This window comes from Suricata suricatta, chromosome 10 (assembly GCF_006229205.1).
Source record: "Suricata suricatta isolate VVHF042 chromosome 10, meerkat_22Aug2017_6uvM2_HiC, whole genome shotgun sequence".
Classification (NCBI taxonomy): domain Eukaryota; kingdom Metazoa; phylum Chordata; class Mammalia; order Carnivora; family Herpestidae; genus Suricata; species Suricata suricatta.
The window spans coordinates 113,771,362-113,783,024 of record NC_043709.1 but is presented as its reverse complement, the minus strand read 5'-3'; the positions used below and the strand labels follow the sequence as shown (position 1 = coordinate 113,783,024).

The 11,663-nt window shown below is 46.2% G+C and overlaps 1 protein-coding gene across 1 annotated transcript in view; it reads left to right on the top strand.

The window, feature by feature from the left end:
• NMT2 (N-myristoyltransferase 2) overlaps nt 1–11,663 on the top strand; it is a 77,416-nt gene that overhangs the window by 53,016 nt on the left and 12,737 nt on the right. The window contains exons 5-9 of the mRNA XM_029955574.1: nt 1,239–1,357; nt 1,442–1,533; nt 1,629–1,745; nt 3,490–3,660; nt 4,892–5,000. Of these exons, the coding sequence (XP_029811434.1) occupies nt 1,239–1,357; nt 1,442–1,533; nt 1,629–1,745; nt 3,490–3,660; nt 4,892–5,000 (608 nt within the window). The remainder of the gene's footprint in view (nt 1–1,238; nt 1,358–1,441; nt 1,534–1,628; nt 1,746–3,489; nt 3,661–4,891; nt 5,001–11,663) is intronic.

Here is an 11,663-nt window from a genome sequence, read left to right as displayed (position 1 = left end):
GTTACCACACCAAGTTAACAGTTTTCTTTCTCTTGTAATAAGAACTTTTAAGATTTACTGTCTTAGCAGCGTCCAAGTAAATCACGTGCTGTACATGACATCCCCAGAACAAACTTGTTTTTATATCTGGAAGTTTGTACCTTTGACCCCCCTTCACCCATTTCACACCCCCCACCAATCCTGACAAGCACCATTCGGTCTGTGAGTTGAGAATTTTTGGGTTTTAGATTCCACAAAGAAATCATACAGTATTTGTCTTCCTCTCTCTGACTGACTTTCTTCGCGTGATGCCTTCAGAGGGTCCATCCATGTCATAGATGGCAGAGTTTCTCTCTTTTTGACAGCTGAGTAATATTTGTAAACTATTTGTTGAGTGTTATTAAATGTAAGATTTGTAAACTATTTGTTGAGTGTCTGTTATTAAATGCCCTAGGAAACGTACTGGGGAAGCAGTGATGGGAAAGGACGAGAGGAATGGTGGCCGGGTGGGGGTGGGGAGAGCCTCCTCCAGGGAGGAGAAAGCTTTCGACTGGGGGAGGTGCTGTGGGGAAAGGGATGCGTGAGCTTGTATCCGAAGACCTCGGGCGGCCAGCGCCGTGGAGGGCCGGAGAAGGGCCTCGCGTGCAGAGGGAAGCCGCGAGCCTGAGGGGGTTCCTGTGGTTGGAGCTGGAGAGCCAGGCCGGGTGGGCGTCGGCGCAGGGTGAGTCCAGGTTCTCTTCCAGTTGCACCGGGAGGCCGCTGGGAAGGGTCTTGGAAAGGGCACCTGTGTGAAAATCACTAGACTTTGGCTGTGCTGGCAGCATTCCAGGCGGCGAGCAGTGAGAGGTCCTGAAATTTGGCTGGGAGGGCCCCAGCCTCGCGCCCCCGGCCCCACTTCGGCCCCCTTCCCCTCCATCCCCCCACATAGAGACCATCTCTAGGCTGTGCTGTGCGGAGGCTCTGTAATCTGGGGGTTGAAGCTGAGAAGGCCCTGTCATTTCATAATAAACACCATGTCGCTGCATGAGAGAGGATTTCTCCTTCTATTTAAGTGTTGACATAGCAGCTGTCCTCCACGACCCAGCTGCCCCGTGTTCACTCCAGAAGTGGCCGGAACAGCAGCATAGTTTCAAAGATGATACTAAACCCAAGACCCCTACAGATGGTGGCGTTTCACGGAAAGGACCACTTTGCATCATCCAAATCCCTTGTCATAGAGGATTCTGTTTCTCTGTCTCAGTCTCTGTGTCCCTCTCCAGACGAAGTGATAACCTCACACGGTGCCATCGAAGCGGATAAGGACCACGTGCGTCGGGAGCCGTACTCCCTGCCGCAGGGGTTCATGTGGGACACTTTAGACCTGGGCAACGCCGATGTGGTGAGTACCCGCCCTCGGGCAGCGCCTGATTGCTTCCGGGTTAGTTCTGAGTGCCATAGACAGGACGCTCGCTTGGTCTTGTAGCTCAAGGAGCTGTACACGCTGTTGAATGAGAACTACGTGGAGGACGAGGAGAGCGTGTTCCGGTTCGACTACTCGCCCGAGTTCCTGCTCTGGTGAGTGGCGCGGGCGATGGGGACGGCGCGCCCCGGTCTCTCCTGGCCCCGGGACACTAACCAGCACCTGTCTCCCTTGCCCGCATGGACTTCAGGGCGCTGCGTCCGCCAGGCTGGCTCCTTCAGTGGCACTGTGGGGTCAGAGTGTCCTCGAACAAGAAACTAGTGGGCTTCATCAGTGCCATCCCGGCAAACATTCGGATTTACGACAGGTACGGAGTGAAGCTTGTCCGTGTCGGTTTCGAGGTGTTCCCTTCTCCAGAATGGCCATTCTAAGGGGCTTTTGAAACCCCTCTGCAGACTGTTGATGGTGGGGGAGGTCCTCCTGGGTGGGGGCAGGGGCTTATGGGATCTCTGCTTTCTGCTCAACTTTGCTCAAAAAGGCAAAGTTGATTTAATCAAAGAAAGCTGGACTGTGAACAACAAAAAAAGAGCAGCTCTGTGTCTCTAGCTCTCAGTCTCATTCATGCAGATACTCCGATGTTTTTGTTTTAATTCTTTTTAACATTTATTTTTTTGAGAGAGAGGGCGTCTGGGGGAGGGGCAAAGAGAGAGGGAGCCACAGATCATAAAGCAGACTCCAGGTTCTGAACTGTCAGCACAGAACCCGCCATGGGGCTCGAACCCACAAACCGCAAGATCATGACCTGAGCCAAAGTCAGATGCTTAACTGACTGAACCACCCAGGCGCCCCACACACTCAGATGTTCTTTGTGTGCATACATGTACATATATATATGTGTGTGTCAGAATAAGGCTATAAGTAGGTATTTCACACTTATGTCTGGAGAAAAAAAATTACCTTAAGAAATTTTAGGAGAGATTAAAAAAATTTCTTTTTATGTTTATTTATTTTTGAGAGAGAGAGTGTAGGGCAGAGAGAGAGGGAGACACAGACTCTGAAGCAGGCTCCAGGCTTCCAGCTGTCTGCACAGAGCCCGATGTGGGGCTCGAACCCACAAACTGTGAGGTCATGACCTGAGCTGACATCAGACACTTAACAGATTGAGCCACCCAGGCACCCCTAGGAAAGATTTTTTTTTTAATCTTTTTATCCATAGGATAACTATGTTGCATTTTTTCTCTGGGTCATTTGCCCAGAAAGACAGAGAGCTAATGCATAATAGGCCTGCTTACCTTTCATTGTACTGGGTTAGCTGATTATGCTGCTCTAAAGCATTTGATGTCAAGGAGTCTTGGTGCCAAATGGAATGCCTGTGTATCTAGAGCCAGAGCAGGGAACGGGCTTTGGAGCTCTGGAAGGTTTACTGTAGCTCAGAAAAATAACTAGCTCTCGTCTGGCCAAGGCACCTCTCGAGGACCCCAGGGGTTGCATTATACTCCAAAGCAGCATCCTACCAGATTCTGTGTCTGGGTGTCCCCGTTATTGTCCTCACTGCATACATTACAGACAAAACAGATGTAGAAACTTTGAGGTGCATCGTACCTAGTTTCTAAAGTGAAAACTTACAAAAGATCGAAGTCCTTAAATGTATTTAGGACAAAGGGGATCTGGGTCTCCATGGCCTAGAGTGATCATTGTTTGGCAGGGATATATGGGGGCTAGGGTATCCATCTCAGTTTGTGAAATATCTAAATGATGGGCTGTTTTTCTTAAAGATTATGGTAAGGGAGGTCTTTCAAGTTCTTATTCTTTACAATTTTATGGATTTTTTAAAATGTTTTATTTATTTTTTGAGAGAGAGAGAGAGAGAGAGAGCATGAGCAGGGGAGGGTCAGAGAAAGAGGGAGACACAGATTCTGAAGACAGGCTCCAGGCTCTGAGCTGTCAGCACAGAGCCTGATGTGGGGCTCGAACCCACAAAACCACGAGATCATGGCCTGAGTTGAAGTCGGACACTTAACCGACTGAGCCACCCAGTCACCCCAGAAGTTGTCACATTTTTAAAAATGTTTTTATCTTCTGTTTGCTCTACTTTTTGACATCTTTCTTAGTGTGAAGAAGATGGTGGAAATCAACTTTCTTTGTGTTCATAAGAAGTTGAGATCAAAGCGGGTAGCGCCAGTGTTAATTCGAGAAATAACAAGAAGAGTAAACCTGGAAGGTATTTTTCAGGCCGTTTACACCGCTGGAGTGGTTCTTCCTAAGCCGGTGGCCACATGCAGGTAATGGCACCCACACACTCACCTCGAATCCTACCTCCCTGCCATGCCACGTGGCCACCAGTAGTATTCACACGGCACTGGGAGAATTTTGCCTCACCTGTTCTCATGTAGTTGGTTTGGTAGCAGAGGAGGAGACCAGATCCAAGAACCACTGAGACCAGTTCTTTCCGTTCTACCGTACGGCCACTTGACGGTAAAAAGAGTTTTTAAGCATTTTCCTGCTAATGATGCTGGTTCCGTATTTCTGCATCTCTTCCATTGGAAGGCCTCGTGCTGCCTCTACCTTGCGGAACCCAGGGCACTGTGATCTTGAAATTGAAATGCCCAGCGTGCTACCGTTTTCTTTCCTTCCAATCACTTAGATTTGCACGTTGTTTTGTGCTGCTCTCAGGAGCTGTTCCAAAAGTTTGGTAAACATCAGTTGAAAAGCCCAAACGGACTTGTTTGCTAAGAGTAGGAAAAGGCTCAGGCTCTGTTTTTATGAGTTCATCTGTTCTCATCAAGCTTTCAAAGGTTAATCCAGGGAGAAAATGGTTTATCAGATTTGTTCCTTGACTAACCTGTTTCTAAAGCATACGAAAGAGGCTCTCTCCCATGACTGTTTTGGACTCAAATGAGATGAAACTTCCACTAAACAGTGAAAAAGGTAAAACTGCAAAGTGACTTGTTTCCCATTCAGTTCATCATAGATAAGCTCAACAAATAGGTCTTCACAGGTAGATTTTAATATGAATCATCCTAGTATCTAAACTGGAATCACTTAAGACACGCAAGATCATTCTCAGAAAGCTGTTTTCTTTGATGTGCATTATATGAGAGCAGTGGCTACTAATTTAGACGGGCTGTTTTCATGTTTTTAAAACTTTTTAGTTTGCTTTCGTAGAATCAGCAGTTGCCTTTAATACTTGCAGACTGGGCATTTTTAACTTTATTTTGCAGTTTTATGATAGCTCTTTACTGGCAGAGATGAAAGGTCAGAGACTACAAAGGACTATAACAAGAAAGCAGGACATGTTTTAGATGTAAAAAAAAAAAAAACCCAAAAAACAAAAGAAACCCAACCAAACAGCTAATTATACAAGAACAGAGCCAGCATCCCACACTGCACGGGGCGGGCTGGGGGACAGCAAGGGTGCTCGGTAAATGCCTCACAGCGACTGAGCTGAGACAAAGAGTAAAAGCTGGTAGAGTTAGAAACCCATCAGGTTTTAAAACCTTTGTTGTATTCCAGATACTGGCATCGATCGCTAAACCCCAGAAAATTGGTAGAGGTGAAATTTTCTCACTTGAGTAGAAATATGACTTTACAGAGAACAATGAAGCTCTACAGACTTCCAGATGTAAGTCAGAATGTTCTGCACTTTCTAAAAGCTGTAACAACTAACATTTTTAATGTAGAAAAGGGTTCTTCCCAAGAGTCTTAAAAACTGGCCCATGTGCTTGAAGATGTGAATATGTAGCTTTTTAGGATTCCGGGCGAGGAGAAATAGGGGAGCTTATTTGAAAATACCAGGGGTGTGTGTGAGTGTGTATTTAAGACTTTTTAAGTCTTCTAGTTTGTGGTTGGAAGGGATGGAACTCAAGACATGTAAGTTTTGAAATTTTGAGCATTTACTGTCTGTTATGTCAAAAGAAAGAAAAGTTGAGGCTTCTGATGCTATCTTAACACAAAGGAACTAGGAATAAAGCTCAGAGACCAAGGAGAGGGAATAATGTTTCACTAAATTACCATCTTTTTAAACTAGCAAATTCCCAACATGGCAAGTTGTCTTTTAAGGGATGGCGGGGAGTTAAATGTGCTTACCAGTGTTCCCTCATATGGGGTTTGGATGGAGTGTTAATTTTCTATTTCTTTGTAACAAATTACTGCAAGTTTGGCAGTTTTATTTTATTACTGTTTTGTTTTTATTTTATTTTTAAGAGAGAAAGAGAAAGTGAATGCTGGGGAGGGACAGAGAGTCTTAAGCAGTCTCTAAACCCAGGGCAGAGCCCAACACGGGGCTCAGTCTCCTGACTGTGAGATCATGACCAGAGCTGATATCAAGAGTTGGACACTGGGGCACCTGGGTGGCTCAGTCGGTTGAGCGTTCAGCTACGGCTCAGGTCATGATCTCTTGAACAGTGGAGATGCTGACATCTCAGAGCCTAGAGCCTGTCTTTGGATTCTGTGTCTCCCTCTCTCTCTGACCCTCCCTTGCTCACACTGTCTGTCTGTCTCTCTCTCTCTCTCTTTCTCAAAAATAAATAAAACATTAAAAAAAAAAAAGAGTTGGATGCTTAACAAGCTGAGCCACCCAGGGACCCCAGTTTAGCAGTTTATAATCTCCCAAGTTCTGTGGGTCAGGAATCAAAGCCCACCTTGCCCAAGACTGCTGCCTGAGGGTGTCTCATGAAGTTCTCTCAAGGTGCTAGGGCTGGATGTCATCTGAAAATTGGACCGGAGTCCACTCCCAGCTCACGAGGCCGTTAACAGGCTTGAGTTCTTGCAGACAGTTGGACCGAGGGCTTTTCATTCCTAGCTGGCTGTCAGCCCGAGGCCCCCCCTCAGTTCTCTGCCAGGTGGGGCTCCCCAGAGACCAGCAGCTGGCAGCATGGCAGCTTGAGCTTTGCTTCATCAAAGTCAGTGAGGGAGAGAGTCTATGGGGAGAACCTGCTAGCAGGATGGAAATTGGAACCATATGTAGTTCGTTCATGAAAGTAACAGCCAACCACCGTTGCTGTATTCCACTGTATAGAAGCGAGCCCCGGGTCCCACCCACCTTCAGGAGAAGCACAGGGGTGTGGACACCTAGAGGTGGCATCACTTGGGGGCCATCTTAGAATCTCTCTACCACAGGGGCGCCTGGGTTGCTCAGTCAGTTGAGTGTCCGACTTCGGCTCAGGTCACAATCTCACAGTTTATGGGTTCGAGCCCCACGTCAGGCTCTGTGCTGACAGCTCAGAGCCTGGAGCCTGCTTCAGATTCTGTGTCTCCTTTTCTCTCTGCCCCTCCCCAGCTCACACTCTATCTCACTCTGTCTCTCTTTCTTTTTAAAAGAAGAAAAAAGAAAGACTCTTTCTGCCACAGATGGGATCTTGCATTTGAAGTTTTGATTTCATCAGAACTGTGCTTTCTTTTGGGTTGTTAGAAAGTAGTTTGGTGAATATTTTAGCTTCATTGAGGGATTGGGAGGGCTTTACCCATCTGTAGTGGTTTTTCTAGGTGCAGTAGACTAGTTCCTTTTGTCAGTTGGCCATTGTGTGTTTACTAAATACCTGTAATCAGGAGTAGCTACATGAATTGATGTGTTTGGTTTTGTTTTGTTTTGTTTTGATGTTTATTTTGAGAGAGGGAGAGCAGCAGGGGAGGGGCAGAGGAGAGAGAGAGAATCACAAGCGGGATCTGCCCTGTCAGCTCAGAGCCCAGCATGGGGCTCGAACCCATAAACCTTGAGATTGTGACCTGAACTGAAACCAAGAGTCAGATGCTTAACCGACGGAACCACCCAGGCACCCCTTGATGTCTTTTTTTCTGATGACAGACAGGAATCAACTAATTTCTGACCGTAGGCACAATTTCATAAGGACAGAAGTGGAGGTGAAGGAAACCAGTGCGGGAGATTTCAGGATCATCGTTCCGGGCCTTGCAGCCTGGCAGAAGGATCGGAAAGCCTCTTCCCTTGTCTTCACTGTTGTTGCAGGGAGTGGGGCTCAGGCTAGTGAACTCACCACCTCTGGGGCCGTGACCGAGATCAGAAGAGAGGAAGATAAAAACAGGGGAGGGCCACAGGCCCCGGGGTTGGAGCAGCAAACGGGAACGGGGGCGGGTGCCTAGACATGCACGTGCTGAACTGCGGAAGGAGGAAAAGGTTCAGCGATGTCACACTGTCAACATGACAATGTTTACTGGCCAGGATTCTTTTGAAGCTAACAGCCGAGACCAGGAGTGACCTGAGAGGGACAAGGTCACGGAGAGGCACAGGCGCCCGGGAGCCCAGTACGCAGCTGAGAAGACCTACCCGCTCTGCAGGCCCTGGCTGCTCCCAGAGTCCTCCCCCCAGTTGTTTAAAGACTGTGCCTTCCATCCTGGACTTCGAGACCGCAGGCAAGGCCTACGGTTTTCGCTGGGGGTGCGCAGGGTGCCGCGGGGTCTCCCTGAATGTCATTACTGAACCCAGAGCCGTCGGCTTGTGCGTAAGGAAGGCGCCACTTCTATGTGGGTTGTACAGGAGTTTTAATGCCTGTCGTTGGTGTTTTCAGGGTGACTAGAATCTGAGCTGGTAAGGGGATTTTTGACTTTTGACTTCTGTCCTTCATCCTTTATGTTTTTACACAAAATCGATCCACTCAGGTAACAGTTTCATCAAGTGGGTAGCAAATCACTGACTGGTCAGGCATTGGGTTTTGGTTTTTGTTTTTTCCCAGTTAACTGAAGTTTACAGAATGCTCTCACACATTATTCGTTGTAGTCTCACAACAGCCTTTTGAAGCTGGTGTGCCTTACTTGCATTTTACTGTGAGAAGACGGAGGCCCGCGCAGGTTGACACGGGCCTGCCACTATCAGTGGGGACTCCAGTGCACGCCCCTAGATCCCTGTGCTCCTCTGTCACCTCTGACATCCCCGGGGGTCTGGGGGCATGGCCCGATGGCGCACAGTCTCCCTCCCTGCATTCCATCATAGGGAAGGAGAGAAAAAGGGAGAGTAAAATTATGAAGGAAAGGGAGGTAGAAGGGATGAAAGTACCGATACCAGAAAATTGGAAGGGCCCTCCACAGCCGCCTGAGGGTCCGCCTCCTGAGTTAGAAGCCGGATGGTGCGGGGGTGCCTGCACACTCAGTGGGTGGAACATGTGACTCTTGGTTCCCCTGTTGTGAGTTTGAGCCTCCTGTCGAGTGTAGAGATTACTTAAAAATGAACTCTTTTTAAAAACATTTATTTATTTAAATTCAAGTTAGCATACAGTGTAGTATTGGTTTCAGGAATAGAACCCAGTGATTCATCCCTTACATACAATACCCAGTTCTCATCCTGACAAGTGCCTTCCTCAGTGCCCGTCCCCCAATTGGCCGCCCCGCCCCCATCTTCCCTTCAGCAGCCCTCGGTTCTCTGTATTTAAGAGTTTCTTACGGTTTGCCTCCCTCTGTTTTATCTTTCTTTTCCCCTATGTTCACCCATTTTTGTTTCTTAAATAACACATATGAGTGAAATCATGATATTTTGATATTTGTATTTTTCTGACTTAATTTCGCTTAGCATAATAGATTCTAGTTCCGTCTACTTTGTTCCAATTGGCAAGATTCCATCCTTTTTCATTGCCAAGTAATATTCATATATATATATACACACACACACACACATATATACACACACACATATGTACATATACACACATAGGTATATGTATATACATACACACATATACCACATCTTATGTACTCATTTGTCAGTCGATAGACATTTGGGCTCTTTCCATAATTTGGCTGTTATTGATAGTACTGCTATAAACATGGGGGATGCATGTGCCCTTTCGAATCAGGATTTTTATATACTTTGGATAAATACCTGGTAGTGCATATGCAAGGCCATAGGGTTGAAAAATAAAATCCTAAAAAAAGAAGCATCAGCTGGAGAGTGCAGTGTTTTCCAGACCACGGCCTCCCCGCATAGGGGCTCAGGTGGGTGATTTAAGCAATTGTGTGATTTAAGGACATTTTTGTACCATTAAGTGTAAAAAGAACCTTATTGAATATAGTCTTTGCTCTGGATCAGTCTCATCTCTGATTCATCATTACTGCTTCTGCTTACAGTCCTGTTGTATGTCTTCTTTGTCTTATTTGTGAGGTTCTTAATACAGGAGCTAATATTATTTTGGCCAGTGTGGTACTAGGCACTGCATGTCCACAGTCTCATTCCTTACACAGGCAGAACAGTCCTAGAGGGGCAAGGCGTTCCCCCAGTTTCATGACCGAGAGCAGTGAAATGGCTCTGCCCCGAGTGTCCTAGGTAGGGGGCACCACGCGGGCCCACGCCCTCAGCCCCTGTATCTGCGATGCTAGGCTCTTCCCAAGAGTAATGCCTGTCCCTACCCTGCAAACATCGGGTTTATTTTTCATTTGCTGTTGGAGTTTTGTTGTGTTTTGTTTGTCAGTGCCCATGAAGGTGAAGCCGTGTCAAGTAGGCGAAACGCCGGAGTCGGGTTCATCTCCCGGTGTCCTCCCTGCAGGGTTGCCAGCAGCACACGCTTGGGGAGGCGTTCTAGGACGCACGGTGTTCTGCCCTGAGTAGCCCCAGATGCTTTCTTTAGTGTTTAGCGTCCTGCTGCTGCTTTTTAAACCCAATAACTGTAATCACTGCTTACATCTCTGCTCTGGAATCTTGGCTCTTATACCACGTAGCTTGACAGAACAACACAGCTTCTGTTTTTTAATAGAGCGCTGAGCCATGTTTCCCTGATGTACTGATAAGCTGATTTTACCCATATTTCAACGAACAGAGAGTCTGAGGGATGCATGTTAATTGGAACCTGGGAAAGTAAGTCCGACTGAGATCATAGAGTTTGCTTATGAAACGTTGGATTTTCTCAGTCACTAGAAATGTCTTTTTGTTTTTTATTGAATTCTCTGGAAACATGACCATTTTGCTCTTCTGGGTTATGCCAAAACTAACCATTTTTATCCAGGCTTAACATTCTCCCCATCTCTTCCAGAGGACCGGAGCTATTTCACATTTTATAATTTATTTCTGTAGCTATTTTGGAGCGTGTGTGACTTCATGATGTTAGAAAGAAGCAAGTTTAGGGCCTGAGACACATGGCCATTATAAGCCAGCAGAAGCAAATATTCTTCCTCTGTTTTCTGGGATCTTGCATTTTTTAAAAAACGTTTATTTGTTTATTTTGAGAGAGAGAGTGAGCAAGGGAGGGGCAGAGAGGGGGCGGTGGGGGGAGAATCCCCAGCAGGCTCCATGCTGTCAGTGCAGAGCCCAGCATGAGGCACAAACTGAGATCATGACCAGCTGAGCCCCCAGGCACCCCTTGCATTTTTCTTAAAGATGATACAGTCTTACGTTCCTTTAAAAAAAAAAATCTTCATAAAAGCCCCTGAAGTGCTTATAAATTGCCCAGCACATATACTTTCTCTCTGCCGGTTTGCCCAAGCACTGCTTCATGGAGTTTTCCATATCTCAGTTTCCACTATCCCAATTCCGACCTTTGGAGACCTCAAACAGCAGTTCTCAAAGTGTAGTTCTGGGACGTCTGGAAGTCTGCGAGTCTTTTCTAGAAGAGTCTGTGATGTCAACACACTATTTTTGTAGTAACAGTGAAACATAAAATGCAGTTTTCGCTGTAATTATCCGGCAGATGTGCTAGGAAGTCTAGCATAGGTCATATGGAATGTGTTCTTTAGTATTGTTTTGTCTTGAAATTTTCTCGGCTTTAACTTCTAATATGATAGATATGGGTAAATAGAACCCATATAAGCAAAACTTTCTGGGAATATTCCATTTTTAAGAGGGTAAAGGGGTTTCAGACAAAAGTACTTGGGAACTGCTGCCTTAAAGATGTCTGCTGGGCAAGAGATGGGGATTTTGGTAATTTTGCAGTATGAATATTCAGTGAATGAGAATTGTCCTGCAGAAGAATGTTCTGGTCTAGGAAGAAGCTGCCAAACTTTTTCTTCACTTTTGAACGTCTGTTTAACAGATGCATGTATTCTTGCTTTCATTAGTGAGTCTAATCTCTTGATTTTGTTTCTGAACCAGTAGGAAAAGAAAAAGTTTAATCTTGAGCAAGGCTACTTAAAAATTTATCAAGGTCATTCTCATGGAAGAAAATCATCTTTTTAAGTGACTTTTTAAATACATTCTTTCTAGGGGCTCCTGGGTGGCTCAATCTACTAAGTGTCCGACTTCAGGTCAGGTCATGATCTCGTGGTTTGTGAGTTCAAACCCCACATCGGGCTCTGTAGCCACTTGGGATTCTCTCTCTCTCCCTCTCTCTGCTCCTCCCCAACTTACACATGC